Source organism: Eumetopias jubatus, unplaced genomic scaffold (genome assembly GCF_037043125.1).
Source record: "Eumetopias jubatus isolate StellerSeaLion01/CBP00866 unplaced genomic scaffold, mEumJub1_p1.0 scaffold_14, whole genome shotgun sequence".
In the NCBI taxonomy this organism is placed as follows: Eukaryota; Metazoa; Chordata; class Mammalia; order Carnivora; family Otariidae; genus Eumetopias; species Eumetopias jubatus.
The window spans coordinates 102,927,939-102,945,510 of record NW_028274820.1 but is presented as its reverse complement, the minus strand read 5'-3'; the positions used below and the strand labels follow the sequence as shown (position 1 = coordinate 102,945,510).

The 17,572-nt window shown below is 59.9% G+C and overlaps 1 protein-coding gene across 1 annotated transcript in view; it reads left to right on the top strand.

The window, feature by feature from the left end:
* Window positions 1–17,571, top strand: part of SMARCD3 (SWI/SNF related BAF chromatin remodeling complex subunit D3) — a 31,631-nt gene extending 14,060 nt beyond the window's left edge. Inside the window, exons 3-15 of the mRNA XM_028089253.2 lie at window positions 4,390–4,563; window positions 11,066–11,277; window positions 12,985–13,027; window positions 13,878–14,000; window positions 14,122–14,244; window positions 14,496–14,591; window positions 14,750–14,851; window positions 15,066–15,227; window positions 16,015–16,112; window positions 16,281–16,416; window positions 16,698–16,820; window positions 16,940–17,041; window positions 17,261–17,571. Of these exons, the coding sequence (XP_027945054.1) occupies window positions 4,390–4,563; window positions 11,066–11,277; window positions 12,985–13,027; window positions 13,878–14,000; window positions 14,122–14,244; window positions 14,496–14,591; window positions 14,750–14,851; window positions 15,066–15,227; window positions 16,015–16,112; window positions 16,281–16,416; window positions 16,698–16,820; window positions 16,940–17,041; window positions 17,261–17,314 (1,548 nt within the window). The 3' untranslated portion in view covers window positions 17,315–17,571. The remainder of the gene's footprint in view (window positions 1–4,389; window positions 4,564–11,065; window positions 11,278–12,984; window positions 13,028–13,877; window positions 14,001–14,121; window positions 14,245–14,495; window positions 14,592–14,749; window positions 14,852–15,065; window positions 15,228–16,014; window positions 16,113–16,280; window positions 16,417–16,697; window positions 16,821–16,939; window positions 17,042–17,260) is intronic.
* Window position 17,572: the final 1 nt, after the last annotated feature.

Here is a 17,572-nt window from a genome sequence, read left to right as displayed (position 1 = left end):
AGCACCCCAGAAGAACTGGAGTGATGGGTAGGGTCGTAAAAGGCCTCATTGTCATAGCCCTGTCCCAAGACAGACTAGGTTGCAATGGCCAAAGCAAAAGCCCAGATCTGGGAGCAAGGAAGGACAGGGGGTCAGGGCTAGCTGAGGGGCTACCTGGAGGGGATTCATTGGGGTGGGGGGGCACCAGCTGGCTTTAATTACAAAGGATTGTGCAACCAGGGGCTGTACACCAAGCAGGTCCTGAGACCATCGTCCTCCATCTCCTCCCTACTGCCCACTCCGCAGCGAGTCTTCTGAGGCCTCTCAGCCATCACCACAGCTCTCTGAGCCCAGGAGTAAAGAGGGTATGTTGTGTGGGGACATGGGAGAGGCTGAGCCCAGCTTTGACTGCGAGATCCTTGATCACAGACTAGCCTCAAAGACCACCTCTTCTCAGACCCACGCACTTTTGGCCCTGTTCCCCCAAGAAACCTGCAGCCAGTCCTCTGCCCACAGATGGAGCCTTTCGCCTTTTGCTCAGTTCACTTCTATCCTCCTTAGGCCAGGTTAGACCCTCTGAGTTCTCCAGGCCCATGGCCACCAAGCGGCCCCGGGGGAGCAGGACACGGTGGCTCTGGGGCTGCCCCAGAGCACCACCTGCTTCTGGCCTGTGGCTAGGACCACGTGTTCCCAAAGGAAGCTTGCACTGAGGTGACTAGGTGGAAGTTCTTTGGAAGCTTCTGTGTCTTGGGAAGGGGGTCAGCTGGGAATGGGGGAGGGGGAGCAGGGGAGCAGATGTGGAAACTCACATCAGGAGCAGGGCGGGACAGAGTGCGTGGAGGAGGGACGGCGGGACAGCTGGGCAGCACGGGGCCAGGGTGCCCCTGAATAGTGAGACCCCATCAGGGTGCTTGTGTGTCTCTCTCCGGCCACATTCAGGTGCCAGGTACAGGGCAGGAGTTGGTGAAAGCTGGATTTAACTCTTAAGTAAGAGAGTCCAGATATTTGCAAGGGACGTGAAATGGTGAATTTTAGGTATGTTTTATTGTATTTTTTTTTTTTTAAGAATCATATGTAACCGTGTAGTTGTGATGAGGGGTGTGGGTCAGAGAAATGGACCAGAGGTTCCAGTGGAGTCACAGGCTTTGGGGATCAGGAAACCGGACAGAGTGAGCTGGAAGGACAGGAGATGGTGGTCAGAGGGAGGTGCTTAAGGCTGATATTGGGGCACGGGGCTGCAGCTGCTGGAATAAGACCCAAGAGGTGACTTGGAGCAACTGGCTGAGGGAAGGTTGGGGGATTTCTAGAGGAGAGGTGTCCGAGGAATGAGAGACCCGAGGTGTGGCAAGGGTCATCCATGAAGATCCCGAAAAGTAGCAAGAAGAGGATGGGCGTCAGTGAGTGTTCCCGAGGGGCGGGGAGGGTCTCTACCCCACCTCGAGGCCAGTGGTAGGGGTGCTCTGGGGAAAATACTGTCACGACCAGGGGCAGTTTTCGGGGGCAGTATGGTCTCTGGAGGGCTTCTCTCGCAAGAAGGCAAAAGGGCTGTTCACCGAAGTGGCCAAGCATATTGGAAATTTTATTTCTGATAGACCACACAGTAAAAGGGTTCAGGTTGGGAGATGGGAGAAGAAGAGGGGCCACACTGAGCCTCACGGAGCTGAGGATGCAGCTGACGGGAGTCCAGGGCCTTCTGTGGGGCCGGACACAATCAGGGAGGAAGTATGTCATGACAGGAAGGCAGGTGCACTCCAGGCTGACCGTGGGGAGGGACAGAGGGAAGGCAGGTGCACTCCAGGCTGACCGTAGGGAGAGACAGAGTGTCGGGTTCGGAGGGGAAGGGCAGGGCGCTCTCAGCCCCCACCCATGCAGTGTAAAGGTGCTCTCAGACCCTGTGGGCAGGGCAGGGCCCGCTCTTGACTCCTCAGAGAGTTGAAGGTACCTGGGAGACCAGGCCCATGGGTGCCTCCAGGCAGGTTTTACCTATACATTCAGCTGCCAGCTGACATTTGGTTTGATTTCCCTGAAACATTTGTCAAGGAAATGTACATGTATTTTTTTCTACTCATTTTTCTTCACTCAGGTGACATCCCAGACCTGAGAATGTAGTGGTTGGCAGAAATCCCTCTGACCACCTGGTCAGAGCAGTAGCTGAGGCCTCAGAAGCTCCCCGGGGGTGAGGGGCAGGACGTTAAGCCACAGGAGACTGTCCCCACACTGGTCAGGAGGGAGCGGCGAGCTACAGGGGAGAGAGGAGAGGAATCAGAGGTGCTGGGATGGGGCTCCTGTCTGCCAAGAAAAGGGAGGGCTGGGGCCTGGGAGCCATGGGGTACAAGCAGGGCAGGAGTGATGGCTTCAGCCAGACATAGGCATTATGGGTTGGGTGGGTTTCCCAGGCCCCGGCTGGGGGGCAGCTAGGAGGCTGGTGGAGGGACGTAGGCCGTGAGAAGGAGAGACTTGCTGCTCCTTGGAGTCTTGATAGCCTGTGAGTCCTGAGACCATGGATCCCTTTATTTTTGCCCCTGCATCTAGCTAGATAGGCCAGTGTTGGTCCAGAGGGAGATGGGTGGGGAGCAAGGAAGGTTCTGTGGGACACCTCCCTGCCTCCGCACTAGGCAGAGCCATGACCCGTGTCCCACCCCCTAGGCTGCAGGACGGGAGCTGGGGCAGTTAGAGCACACCTCAGGATCCCATATAGATACCTCCCCACAGACCAACCCCATCCTGGCCAAAATGGGGAGCAGGCCAGGGTGGCTCGTTTTTGCTCAGTGCCAAAAGCTGCTGGGCGTGGACAGCTACAAGGAACCATCTCATTAATGGCGGTCATGAGGGGAGAGTACAGAGCTGCTACAAATCCAAAATGTGCCTCCCCTCTGGGCTGGTGGGTGCTCAGGCCCCCAGTGACCAGCAGGTTCAACATGCTGATGTTTGCAGTTATCGTGTATATATGAGGTGTAGGTGAGGGGCAGGGAGGGGGCACAGAGCACCCTATTAGACTGAAGAGACCCACACAGAACAAGAGAAGAAGGATTAACTCATTCCACTAACCTTTATCATACACCTGCTTATGGAGCAGGACCCTGGAGACCCCAAGGCAAGCCTTGCCTTGCTCCCAGGAGGCTGACGGCACAGCGGTGCATAGTGGTGAAGGCTCACCGGAAGTGAACTCACACCAGGACCAGGCTTCACCTTGGGTTAGCAGCATCGCTTCAATGGTGTGGGCCTCTCTCTCTGTGTCTCTGTCTCCCTCTCCTTCCCGCCTCGTCTGCCTTGGTTACTGTCTCTGTCTTATGGAATCCTTGGGTTTCAGGGTAGGAAAGGCCCTCGGAATCATCTGGTTACCCCCTTCCCTTTACTCCTGAGAAAGCTGAGGGGCAGGGAGATACCGCAACTTGCCCAAGGTCACACAATTATTTTGGTGTCCTAGTTTATCTTTGTGGTTTTGCTTCTTTCTATCCTATTTGTCTTTCTTGTGTGTGTTTGCAAAACTGACACGGAAAGGCGAAGTCACACAAAGAGACAGACGGCCCCCCGGCTAGTAGCAGAGGGTGTCCAGGCACGGAAACGTTCTCGCACAAAGAGGGAGGCACCCAGCGCTGCTCTGGCCTGGGAAGAGGAGTCGGGGGGAGCCAGGAGGAGGAGGAGGAGGATTGTGCCATGATGTCCCAGGCCTGGTCTGCCAATGTCGTGTCTGCCGGCTGGAGGAAGCCCCTCAGCAGAGGGGCAGATTCTCCTTTACCCATCTCTGGGGACTGGGCCTGGCCTCAAGGTCTAGCTGGAGTTCCCTGAGGGCCTGGGGTTTAGGCCAGGTGGGTAGGCTGGGTCAGAGCTGCCTCTGGGACCCCTGGCATGCCCTGGGGTTTAGTGACCAGAGGAGAAGTTGGGGGCTGAGTTTAGCCATGGGCCAGACCACGGAAAACAGAGGTCCTCAGCCTGAGAGCTCCAGGTGGCCTCACTGTGTCTCTCTCTCTGTCTCTGTGTCTCTGTCTCTCTCTCTGTCTCTCTCTCTCTCACACACACACACACACACACACACACACACACACACACACACGCTGCTTTATTGCTGGGGCTATACAGAAAAGGGGACAGCTGAAAGAGGTCTCTTCCTTCAGTCTGGTTTCCTTTGTTCCTCCCGCGCCTTCCTCCCTCTCCCCTTCCCAGCTTCCCTCCTCTCCTCCTAGCCTCCTTCTTCCATTCTCCCTCCCCTGCCCCTCCTCTCCCCCCCCCCCCGCCCCAGAGCTGGGTCCCCGTAACAGGACCTCCACTGAAGGCGGGGGGGGGGGGGGGGGGGCACCGCGGGCTCCGGCCTCAGCCTCGATGGCCATCATCCCGCAGGGAAGGAGTTAAGTCTCTCCGCTGCATCCCTCCTCCCTCCTCCGCCTCCCCCGCCGCCACTGAGTCCTGCAGCTAGGCCCTGGGCTGACCTTCACCGGGAGGGAGGCCGCAGTGCGCATGCCCGGGCCGGCTCCCGTCCGGCTCCAGCCGCTGCCCCGGCCCCGGGCGGGCGAGGGCGAGGGAGGGCGGCAGCGGGCCGGGACGTGCTCCCCGCGCCGGGCCGCCCTCCTCTCCCGCGCGGTGCTGGTGATGGGGCGGAGGGGGGGGGGGCGGTGCGGGGACGCTGAGCCCGTCCCGCCGGCCGCCGCGCATCTCTCCCTGAGCGGGGAGAGGCGCTTTGCCATTTGGTGCTGGTGGTGCTTCGGAGGGAAGGAGAGATGGGGGGACGGCAGGGGGGACTCCGGCTCCGAGCCGCAGGGCGGCCGCCCTCTGCCCGGACACGCGCACGGTCTGCCCGAAGCACGGTTGGGCCGGTTGGCCGGGGCTAAGGGCCCAGTTGGGCTGGGAGGAAGCCCCCCGCCCCCCGCCCTCCCCCCGTCCTCCCCCCGTCCCCCGCCAGCTGGAAGCGGGGCTTTCCCCGGGCCTCCACCAACCCCCCCCCCCCCCCCCCCCCCGCCCCGGGCCCGAGCCTGTGTCAGTGGTACTGCTGAGCGCTCTTCTGGGGCTGAGACGTTGGGGATCCTGGCCTTTGTGAGGTGGGAGTCCTGGCTCGGGGCACCCACACCTGCGCCTCTGCTTTCTGGTCTGAACGCTCCCCCCCACCCCGCCCCCCGTGTCTGCCCCTGTAGAAGCAGCATGCAAATGTGCCTACTGGCTGGTGCCTTGTCAGTCGCACCTTGTGAGTGGTCTGTGGAGATGGTGGAGCTGTGCCTGTGTGGGCAAATCCATGTGGTTCCTTGTCCCTCTGGCATTTGCATTGGTGTGTGTGTCTGAGGGGCATGCATGCATTATGGATCCGTTGTCAGCGCTGGCAGAAGGCTGTCTCCCAGAGAAGTGGCTGCGGGGGGCGGGGAGGGGGGACCCGATGCTGGGGTGGCCCAGGACAGAGTTAGCTATGGTCTTGAGTGATACTCACCAGCTCCCTGGGTATCACCAGAGCCTTTGGTCTAACCACCTCCTGCAATCTCCTCCCTTCCAGGATGAGCCCCCTCACAGATGCAGGGTATTCCCGCTCTCTTTCATGTCCCTCCCTCAAACTTAGCGGCCCAAGCAGAGGTGCCCATCTGCCTCCTTTGCTGTCTTCTTTACCCAAAAGACCTCTCCGAGAGTTGAGAACTCTGAGCTTTACACAAAGCCTAAAGGTGTCTGCCCCTGCCCCAATCCCCCAGAACCCCTAAGGTCTGTGGTTTCATGTGTCCATGCTAGAAGCACCCACAGTGGGTGGGGGTGCCCATGGCGACTCATACCTTCAGGTAAGTGGCAGAGTATGAGCTCCATCCACTGGCCCACTGAGCTTTGGGTGGTTCCAAGTGTTAGCAGGCATTTGATCGTAAGTCCCCGTGTCCCAGCATGGGGTGGGGTGGGGAGGATAGTGGGACTTAAGGACCAGTTCCTGAAATCAGGGGGCCGCATTTGGAAAACCAAACCTAACATCTCAGTCACTGGTCAGGCACGTGCCAATTCATGGCATAGCATAGATGGCAATGGGTATTCAAAGAAGAGAGATGTTGGTGCACAGGAGTGGAATCAGGGAAGGCTTCCTGGAGGAGGTGGGATCCACACTGGGCTTTAAAGGATGAATATGATCTGGATAGGCAGATGAGCAGTAGTAGAGGGATTCCAGGCAAAAGAATAGTGGGAGCAGAGGCTTAGACATGGGAATGAGTGAGGGGTTTTGGAGGTTAGCGGACGGACTGGAGAGGTTACCTCCCCCAGGTCACCAGTAGCCACCTTCATGGCCTGTGGCGGCCACCCACCCATTCCCACCCTGCCAGGACCCAGTTTCTCCATGGGCGAGTCTAAGGGGAAGTGGGTAGAGATCTGGTAGGAAGGGGACCTCTAGCTTCCTTGCTAAGCCAGCAGAAAAGGAGGGTTATCCTGGGCCACTCTGGCCTTTCAGAGGACTGACCATGGGCACCCAACTGGATGGTACAGGAGCACAACTAGGGCCCAAGGAAATCAGGCTGCAGGCAAAAGCACTCTCCAGGCAGAACACTCCCTCGGTTCTTTGTCTGACCTCTGAAGGCCTTCTGAAGGGGGTGAGGGTCAGGATCCCCCAGTGCAATTCTGGGTCTTTAAGGTGTAACTTCAAATAAGTTTTCCAACAAATTCCCCCAGGCATTGCCCCACCCTCACCTGGATACTGACAGCGCAGCCCCGGGAGGCACGGAAACTTGACCCACTCTCGTCCCAAAGCCCTTGGGCTCTTCCTCCAGAAGGAGGAGAGAGGGGTGTGGCCTTTGGGGGCCTGGGTGGTGCTACAGTTCCTAGCCTGGGGATCTCAGGATTTGCCCCTCCTGTTTCCGGCCCCTCCTTCACCCCAGGGACTGCTAGCCTCCCTCCACACTGCCTCTTCTGGGACTCCCTCACAATCCCACACTTAGCCCAGCTTTCTTTGGGGTCTTGAGGCTGGCCCTACCATGCCCAGCAGCCCCAGCACCTCTGGGTCCCCTACCCCCACCTCATGTCCCGTTCCAAAGCCATGAGGCTCTGCTTGCCTCATTCCCTCGGCCCATGCACCCAAGCACCCACCCCAGCCCCTCGCCTTCCCTCACATTTTCTCTTCCTGTTCTCAGGAGTCGAATCCACCCCTCTTTTCCGAAATACTTCCCCTCTTGCCCTCTTTCTCACATAGAGACAAACAAAGACTCCCATACCCAGAAATAGACTCACACGGAGCTGGAAGACACAGGCCATGTCCTGCCACACACGCACCCGCAAGCGGGCGCACGCACTAGAGGCTCTCGTGGAGGGAGGCACACAGAGAAGGCATTTGTCTGTGCACGCACATAAACATCCACACCCACAGCCACCGAGCCGTGCCCACACCAGGGTGCAGACACACACGGCGGGCGAGACAAGGGTGCACACATCTGTGGACGCGAGGGGACACCGCCTCCCCGGGCACACCCACCACTGACGGCCTGGTGCAGGAGGAAGGCCTCCTCCAGGCTCCGGCTCCCCCCCGGATTCCTTCCAGCGAATGTTTCCCTACTTGGCCTGCCAGGTCTCTGGGGAAAGGGCCTCAGAAATGCAGCAGGAGCCGCTTGGGGGACAGTTGGAACTGACTGTTCCCTGCCTGGCCCTGCCGGCGAATTCCCTAACCGAGAAACTATTTGTGGCGAGGGCCCGGGTGGCCGGCGAGCCCCCCGCCACCTCCCCTCGCGTCCCCTCCCCGCGTCGCCTCCCCGCGGCCCTCGGGCGGCCTCCGGCTGCAGTGCCGCTGCCCAGCGCCCAGGAGCCGGGCTTGCCGGCGTGCCTCGCCGCTTATCTGCGCTGTTTGGACAGCGAGGGCTGGAAAGGCAGGCGTTTCTGTCCCCGCCGAGTCAACAGGCAGACCCCGGGCCGCCGGACTATTTCTGTCTTATCAGTGCAGGAATGCGGCAGCCGCGGCGGCGGCGGCGGCGGCGGCGGCGGCGGCGGCGGCGGGCGGGCGGCGGCGGCGTGGGCCGTGGGCCGTCAGGGCAGCCCTGAAGGGGCCCCCTCCCCACTCCGCTCGAGTAGAAGTGTGAGAGAGCCCAGCAGGACTCAGAGGGGAGAGTTGGAGGAAAAAAAAAGGCAGAAAAGGGAAAGAAAGAGGAAGAGAGAGAGAGAGAGTGAGAGGAGCCGCTGAGCCCACCCCGATGGCCGCGGACGAAGTTGCCGGAGGGGCGCGCAAAGCCACGAAAAGCAAACTTTTTGAGTTTCTGGTCCATGGGGTGGTGAGTGGGGGAAAGTTAGCGGGGGAGGGTGAGCGAGCTGGCTCGGGCTGAATGGAGGGATGATCGGGAGGGGCCAGGAGGGGGCTCCCGCTCTCCCACCCCTCTGGCAGGGGCGCCACGGCCCCGCGGCCCAGCCCCAGGACTGTGCCGGCGCCCTGGCACTCGAACACGTCGTCAGGCGGCGGGCCGGGGATCGGTGCCCGGGCGGGGACGGGAGGCGTTTGCGTGGGTTCTTGTCAGGGGCTGGGGGTGGGACTTGGGGACTGTCCCCCCCAAGAGTGTGGAGGGGGTCCCCTCTGTACCAGACGTGTTGTCTTCTGTTCTCTTCCTCGCGGGCCCAGGTGTTCCCCTGCCCTGCGGGTGGGGGTGGGGGACACGGCACTGGGTGGGCTGGTTGTCTGCTCATCCGTTGGGACAGTGTCTCTCCGATTGTGTCTCCGGGAGCAAGGAGCAGGTGACCCTGGAGGCACTGGGAGCGGGAAGCTCTCTGGCTGAACAACCTCTGCATCCTGGCAGGAGGGCTCTGGGGCTTTGCTGATGGCCTCTGCCATCAGGGTCAGAGAGAGAGACCCTCTCTAGGGACAGACCCCAAGTTAAGGGGTCTGAAGATCCCCTTGGCAGACTCAGCCCACCAGAAGCTGATGTCCTTAAATCCTCAAAGGTGTGAAGGAAGGGCTGCAGTCAGGGATGTGCGGCCTAGAGGCCAAAGGGGCAGGGCGGCACCTTCCTGCCAGGAGCAGACTTGGAAGGCACACAGGGAGCCTAAGGGAGCCCAGGGTGCCCTGAGGGGATGGGACCTCAGGCTGAGGCAGCAGAAGCCAGGCTGGGAGAAGCGTGGAGGGCAGCAGAATGGGAGAGGCAGGGGCTGTAGGACTTGCAATGGCTACGGGGGTTGGAGCTGGGTGCAGAGGAGGCAGTCAAGTTGACTATGGCCAAATTTGGTTGTGACCCCAAAGAAGGCACGTTCTCATTGAGGGAGGCCAGAGTCCCTAGAATCTTGGCCCTTCGTTGGGGTGGTCCCAGTAGCTGGCACAGCCCTCTGGGGGCTCTGGAAGCTTCTCTCTCGGGGCCTCTTCAGCAGATCAGCAAGTATCGCTGGCCTTGAAAAATGGGAGAGCAGCTGATTGGGTAAAGGGGCTTCCTGGGCAGCCTGTTCTCCAGTCCCAGAGATCTCTGAGGCAACTTCCCAGGGGTGCCCGTGTCAGTCAGCCAAGTTGCCAGTCCTAACCACGCTGTTTGGTGAAGTCCCTTTAAAAAGGCCCATCTAGGGGAGAGAGGGGGCTATACATGTGGGGTTTTTTTGTTTTTGTTTTTGTTTTTTTTAATCTAGACAACTTAGAGCTTCGGTTCTTGGGTGGCTGTGAGTCCCCCTGCTTCACTCCCAGTACCCTATCTGTACTGGTGGGGCTGGGCCTAGGCTCCATTCTGGGCCACCACTCTGGAGATATGAGTGACAGGGTCAGGTGGGGTGGGGGAGGCAGACACACGGACAGGCAGTTTTCACTGTGGGAGAGATGGACAGAGACAGCTGGCTGGCTGGGAGTTAGGGTGAGACCTAGTACAGGGCAAGAGGGACAGGAGGGAGAGTTGGTCACCCAGCTCGGCTCAGGGCTCCTCCTTCTGCCGGGGGGGGGGGGCATCTGCACTCTAGGGAGCAAAGTGGGTAGCGTGTAAAAGGTAACAGGGGCATGGGGGGTGCATCCCTTGCTCCCTAATCTCCTTCCTGCTCTCTTTGTCCCCTTCCCACCCACCCTCCACTTTACAGCCTCTCTGGTCTTCCCCAATCCCTGTTCTGGAATCTGAACAAGTGGGGTTTTAAAAGTCTGTGAAACACTTCACTCAATGAATTTGCATCTCCTCTACATCCCATCTGAGGTGGCAGGGGAATACACCTGCCTCATTTCGCTCTCCACGGCCCCCTTTGAGCCCTGACTTCCTACCTCCCTGGGGCAGGGTGGGAAGTGAAGGAGTTCTGCAGGCCGACAGGAAGGGAGAAATGGATGGAAAGGAAATGCCGCTGTCTTTGAGCTCTCCAAGCCCTCTGGGCAGCCCACCTCCAGCCCAGCTGCCTCTCGTCCTGTCAGGGAATTCTGGTAGGGGGTGACCTCACCGGCTCCTGCTGCCTCCAGCCTTCACCTTAGGAGCAAATTGGGGGGGGGGGGCGGTGGGCTAAGTCGTCAGAGCCCCTGGGTGTGGAGGTTTGGAATCAGCCAAAGGGGGTGTGGTTGGAGCTGAGGGGTCAAAAGCAGGGGCCCAGAGAGAAGGGCGGGTTAAGGTGGGGAGGGCAAGTGCACGGAAGGACAGCCCAGGAAGTGGCCTGAGAAGCAAGGAGTGGAAAGGGGCAGAAGTCCTAGCAGGGAGCTGGGCCTCTAACCCAGATGAAGCTGCAGAAAGCAAATAGTCCTGGCCCCTCAGGAAGCGGCGGTTCAGTGCTGCCTTTGCTAGGAGGAGCTGCGTGACCTTGGCTAGGTCGCTTTTCTCCTTGAGCCACGGTTGCCTCATCTGTCAAGTGGGGTTGGAAAGACCCCCTCAGTCTGTCTTGCAGATGAGCATGTGGATGTGAACATCCTTTGAAAAGGTTGAAAGGCGCCATTAATATTCATTTTCGCGGTACCTTCCGCAAATCCGAGGCTGGCGATGCCCAGTGCAGTTGCCTGGCTTCAGTTAGCTTCCTGCAGCGAGACGCAAAGCCCCCTCCGCCAAGCCGCGCGGTTGCGGCGCCCCTGCCCCTCCCACCCCTCGCTCACGCTGGCGGCATCAGGGTCACCGGCCGGGGGGCTTGGGGTGGGAGAGACGCGGCTCACCGCGCCTGGAACCGGGGTCCTGGTCTGACCGGCGGGCGCCAGTTTCTGCTTCACCTCCGCCCCCGCCCCCGCCCCCCCCACCAGCGCCCCGGGATGCCGTCTGGAGCCCGGATGCCCCACCAGGGGGCGCCCATGGGCCCCCCGGGCTCCCCGTACATGGGCAGCCCCGCCGTGCGACCCGGCCTGGCCCCCGCGGGCATGGAGCCCGCCCGCAAGCGAGCAGCGCCCCCGCCCGGCCAGAGCCAGGCCCAGAGCCAGGGCCAGCCGGTGCCCACCGCCCCCGCGCGGAGCCGCAGGTGAGTGGGGCCCAGAGCGGACGGGGGGCGGGCCACGGGACCCCAGGGACGGGGTGGGTGAGGAGCGAGATTGGAAGGAGCGAGGAAGAAGGATCAGCAAGGAACGAGCCGTCCTGGGTGGGATGCCCTCTGGGGAGGTGGGCCGAGGGGGCACTGGTCAGGTTCCTTTGTGTGCCCACCATAGAGACCGAAGCTGCAGCCGTCGCGCCCTTGTCCTTGTCACCTGCTCGGTCCTTCCCACCCCCCTTGTCCCCAGGTTCTGGGAGACGCTTCAGCCTTTGGGGTGGGGGTGGGGCTGGCGGTAGGACCGAGGGCTGAGCTTTAGGGACTGTGTTTCTCCAAGTGTGGCTGTCCAGTGCACCGCCCTCAGTACCCTGGCTTGACTGTTTAAAAGCCCCACTCCAGATATTCTCAATCTGACTCTCTGGCCAGGGGGGTGGAGCCTGGGGATTTGCCCTGTGGGTGGTCTCCTGCACAGTCCTGCTCTCAGGTGATTCCTAGGCACTCAGAGGTTGAAGAGCTGCCATAATCTATCCTCGGGACCAGGTCTGCCCCACAGCCACCAGGGACCAGCCCGTTTCCCCGTCTGAGCCAGCTGGTGGCACCCCAAAAGCCCCTGCTGGTGTCTGGCACGAGAGATGCCCCTCTGGGTTTCACTATTTAACCAAACACACATGCTTCCCTTTGCACACCAGATGGAGTCCTATAAAAGGAGTAATATGGATTTTACCTCATTATTAAATATTTTTTACACATCAAGGAAAATTCACCATTTATAGGAATCCCATGATGAATTCTTTTGCAAAGTGAATCATCCTTTTATACAGTAAACAAGTTCCTGATTTGTCTTGTATAAATGGAGAGTTTCACGTAGGTAATTTCTTCAAAACAAATCAGACCTTTAATGAAAGGTGTTTACCGAGCCTTAGAATAGGCTTTTGGAAGGGAGGGGGGCAGTGGTTATCACCACACAGGGATGGTACAGAGCCATCCTCCAGGCTGGGTTCTAATCTCAACTCGCCAAGGATCTTCTGGGGGTGCTTTTAGGAATCAGAAGCAGCTAGCGGGTCAAGAAGAGTCCAAGTCTCAGCTGCCACCCCAAATCCAGCCTGCAGTCACACCCCACAGGAGAACCCTCTCTCTGGATCCCTCTGGTTGTGTTTCTGGACCCTGTTGGCGGGTGATCCGAGGGCCTGTCAGCATCCCCTTCCAAGCCCAGGGTGCCAGGGGTGCAAGTCCTCACCGGCTTCACCCATCGCCCCCTGCTCCAGGGATGGGAGAGGGTGTCCGACACGGCTCCCCTCCCTCTGAGCTCAGGCCACCTTGGGCTGTGCACCCCTGCTAACAGAAAGGGAAAGTCCTCAGAATCCCTCCTCCCTCTCCTCTGTCCTCCCCCTCCCTAGCTTTTCTCAAACACTTTTGCAGCTTCCCCACCCCCCCCAAGTCTAAATTTCTCTGGCCTGAGGATATGGTGGGGGTGGAAAGGGGCTCCCGGGCTAGAGAAAGGACCGGGGCCGCATCTGCTCCCCACGAGAGGACGTAGCGCCATGCCAGACACCACTGCCATAGCCCCTTGGGCGGGCAGACAAGCGGGCTGTGGGAACCCCAGCCAGGCGGGTGGAGATGTCGGGATAATTTAGCAGGTGGCCTCGTTACTCCCAGATCTGTCGCCATGGTAACCTGGTTTTTTCTTTAAAAAATGTACAGTGCCAAGAGGAGGAAGATGGCTGACAAAATCCTCCCTCAAAGGGTGAGTGCCTTTCACAGCAGCCCCCAGCCCACCCTCAACCCTTCGCTGCTCTGCCTCCTCTCCCCCCACCCCACCACCCGGGGCTGCTTCCCCTCCCCCCTTAGGAGCAGAGCTTCAGCGTCACAGCCACTTTCACTTTTTGTTTAAAAAGCTAATTAAGAAGTGGGGCTCCCCGGCCAGAGGGAGGGGGTGGGGCAGAGGGAAGGAGCGGAGCCGGAAGAGGTAGGGTACTGGGCCCTGGGTGCAGTGGACTGAGCTCCAGCAGTCCGCAGACATAAATACAGGTGTGGGACAAAGAGGGCACAAGAGCTAGGGGACCAAAGGCTGGCAGGGGGAGTGAAGGGAACTGAGGCTGGCCAGAAGGCCTGGATGTCATAAGTGAACCCAGGCCAAGCTAGGCGTGGGGGGTGGTACAGCTGAGACGTCAGGTGGAGCGACGAGGTGGGGTGGCAGGGTAGAGGCAAGCAGCGACACCCTCTGTCTCAGGCACCCCAGGGTCCCAGGCACTTTGCAGACACCCCAGGAAGGTCCAGAGGCCATGTGACAAGGGCAAGGACAAGATGAGGAGGGGAAGCCCTAGTTGCTGGGCTCCGTGGCTGCTGCGGCTGCCCCTAGTGATGAAATGCTTCTCCGTCGAGGGAGAAGCAGCGTGTATCCCTACATGTCGAGGTCCTTTCTGCTGGATACGCAGTCCTGGGGAGAAGTCCCCGTTTGCACTCCCAAAGTTGCGTGCCCAGAACCTGGCCAGCTCCCCTCTACACCCTTTGTACCCTGGGACCATAAGACACGCACATTCCACCTACAACACTGGCTGAGCCCCTGGTTCCCCGTCTTGCTCCTTCTGTTCCAGATCCGGGAGCTGGTCCCCGAGTCCCAGGCTTATATGGACCTCCTGGCATTTGAGAGGAAACTGGATCAAACCATCATGCGGAAGCGGGTGGACATCCAGGAGGCTCTAAAGAGGCCAATGAAGGTGTCTTGATTTGGGGGCAGGAAGAGGGCTCTGGGTCCTGTTCCAAGGATGGAGGAGTAGGATTGCCCCGGGAATGGGAGCACACAGCGTTGGCTCGGTACTACACTCTTTATTTCTACAGCAAAAGCGGAAGCTGCGTCTTTATATCTCCAATACTTTTAACCCTGCGAAGCCCGATGCTGAAGATTCTGATGGCAGCATTGCCTCCTGGGAGCTGCGGGTGGAGGGGAAGCTCCTGGATGACGTACGTCCTGGCCCAGGTCTCTCCAGGTGTCCTGGGGTGGGTATGGGGCTGAGCTGAGGACAGAACGAGATGTTTGCACCATGGGTTAGGGAGTCAGCCCCAGCCAGGGGTGGGCGGCCTGCGGAGACAGTCCAGGTGCCGAGGCCTGCTTCTAGCCGCGCTGCCCTACCCGACCAGCCCCACCCACCCCCGACTCATCGTGCCCCCACGGTCCCTGTCGTGCCCCCACGGTCCCTGTCCTGCCCCCACAGCCCAGCAAGCAGAAGCGGAAGTTCTCTTCCTTCTTCAAGAGTTTGGTCATTGAGCTGGACAAAGACCTTTATGGCCCCGACAACCACCTAGTTGAGGTAAGACCCAGACCTCTTCTGCCCGGGGACAGCCACCCTTCCAGGGACCAGCGTCCCCTCAGCCGCGCGGATCTGGAGCAGGGACCACCCGAGCGCCCCTGGGCCCAGCAGCCCAGCTGGGCCTGTGAGGTGACCCAGCTCTCCTCCCCGCTGGGCAGTGGCACCGGACACCCACCACCCAGGAGACGGACGGCTTCCAGGTGAAGAGGCCGGGGGACCTGAGTGTACGCTGCACACTGCTCCTCATGCTGGACTACCAGGTCCGTGCCCCTCCCCCCACACCCTTGCTCTTAGGGCAGGCCTCGGCTTCAAGGGGGCGCACCCCGAGGGACCCCATGCTCTTCCCAACCTCACCTTCTCCAGAAGCATGTTTCCCAGGAGCCCAGTCATCACGTCCCCCCCCCAGTCCCAAGCTGCCTGGCCCTGAGCTCTTCCCACTGCCTCGCTTTTATTTTCGCGGCCATCTTTTCCCAGCCTCCCCAATTCAAACTGGATCCCCGCCTGGCTCGGCTGCTGGGATTGCACACACAGAGCCGCTCAGCCATCGTGCAGGCCCTCTGGCAGTATGTGAAGACCAACAGGCTGCAGGACTCGCATGACAAGGAATACATCAATGGGGACAAATACTTCCAGCAGGTACCCTCTCCCCTGATCTCAGGGATGTTGGGGGGCAGGCAGAGGTCCCAATAGGGGAGGTGCCTCGACTAAGGACTAACGGCAACACCCCCTCCCCCACGTCTAGATTCCTGGGTATCACAAACGGTAAGCAGGGTCCTAGTGCAGGCCCAACCGTGGCGTAGCTCCTCGCCGCAGCCCATCCCCTTTAGCCAAGCCAGTTTAGAAAGATCTGGAACCTTAAAAGGCCAACAGTTTGGGGAACATAATATTCTTGGCACTTGAGAGTTAGGATCCCTGGGTTCTAGTCCTGGATCCAGACTCTACCAAAGTAGAGATTATTATTCGTAAAGCTGTTTAAATAAACACGGCAGATAAACCCGAGGAGTAAAATAGTGGTGGATGTTTATTGAGCACTTGTCGTGTGCCAGGCACTGTTGCAAGCAGTGTGGCCTCATCCACTTAGTTTTCCCAACCACCCTGGTAGTTACCGTCCCCACTCTGGACATGAAGAAACCGAGGCCTGAGAGCTCAGGGGACTGGCCCGAGGTTGTGGTGTCAATGGAAGAGGCAGGATTTGCCCCTCGGCGGCCACAGACCCAGCGCCGGTGCTTTCAGCCACTGCACTGCACCAACCCACGCCCTTGTCCTCACTCCACCACCCACCGACACCCTCGTCCCCGCCCCAGCAGCACTGGAGTTAGACTTGCTCTTGGCGTCTTGTGGCCGTCCCAGAATGGAAGGATCTAGGACTGTAGTTACACTCTTTTCAAGCAGATGAGATTGGTCTCTTTCTCTCCTGCTTCAGATTTTTGATTGCCCGCGGCTGAAGTTTTCTGAGATTCCCCAGCGCCTCACAGCTCTGCTATTGCCCCCTGACCCTATTGTCATCAACCACGTTATCAGGTGAGGCCCCAGCTTGCTCCTCAGACCAGGGAATCATTGCAGTCCTGCCCTCCCTCTTTCTCCCCCCCCCCGCTCCCCCCCCCCAGCCCCCACCACCGCATCTGCCCCTGGGACCCTCTGGCCTCTGTGGGAGCAGCGCGGATACCAAGGGTTGGACTTCCCTGGCAGCGTGGACCCGTCGGACCAGAAGAAGACGGCGTGCTACGATATTGACGTGGAGGTAGAGGAGCCACTGAAGGGACAGATGAGCAGCTTCCTCCTGTCCACGGCCAACCAGCAGGAGATCAGCGCTCTGGACAGTAAGGTGGGGCCAGAGCCCAGAGCTAGAGTGGGACGTTAACCCCGAAATGACAAAATAACAGACAAGAGACGAGAGCACAGGCCTATGGAGAGATGAAGGGGGCAGGTGGCCCTTCCCTTGCTACTTAGAGCTCTGCCCATCCCCCCTTCCCCAGGCCCAGACCCCAGGGATTGCCCTTCAAAGGAACAGCAGCAAACCCCTCCCCCCCGCTGGCCCCTCTCCTCCTTCCCCTTCTCTCCCACATCACCATGGCCAGGTGAAAGCGTCTTTCTTTCTACCTGTAGATCCATGAGACGATTGAGTCCATAAACCAGCTCAAGATCCAGAGGGACTTCATGCTAAGCTTCTCCAGAGACCCCAAAGGCTACATCCAAGACCTGCTCCGCTCCCAGAGCCGGGACCTCAAGGTGAAGGGGACTCAGGGAGCACTGGATGGAAGAGAAGCATATTGGGAAGACAGTAAAGGTGGTTACACAAGGGCTGGAGGGGGTCCGGGCTCAGGGCTGACCCCGCTGCTCCCTCCCAGGTGATGACAGATGTGGCAGGCAACCCTGAGGAGGAGCGCCGGGCTGAGTTCTACCACCAGCCCTGGTCCCAGGAAGCCGTCAGCCGCTATTTCTACTGCAAGGTGTGGAGGGGCCCGTGTACCTCAGGCCTCCCCCCCCTCACTCCCAGAGAAGCCTCCCTTCCCAGCCCCGTCAGCGGCCCTTGCTGCTCCACCAACCCCCTCACCGCGGAGGAGCCCTCCCTGCCCCCAGATGCTCTTCCAGGGTGGCTGGGTGGTGGGGACTGGCCTGTCACTCACCAGCAACAGCGTAACCCTGCTACTGCTCTTATTTCCCTCAAGATCCAGCAGCGCAGGCAGGAGCTGGAGCAGTCGCTGGTTGTGCGCAACACCTAGGAGCCCCCGTGAATGAGCACCACTGTGGGCCTCCGGGCCCGGGGCCCTGGCCCCCCGGGGGCTCTGCCATCACTCCCCTGACACCTTCTGGGTGAGGCAGGGGAATGATTAAAGGTCATGCATCTGAGAGCAGCCTTGTGTGTCATTGGCAACTGGGGAGGAAGGACAAGGGGAAGGCGGCGGGTCCCTCTGGGAAGATTCCCCACCCCCTCCCTCAGAGTCTTCTCTTTACTCCATTTTCCCTAGACCTAAAAACAG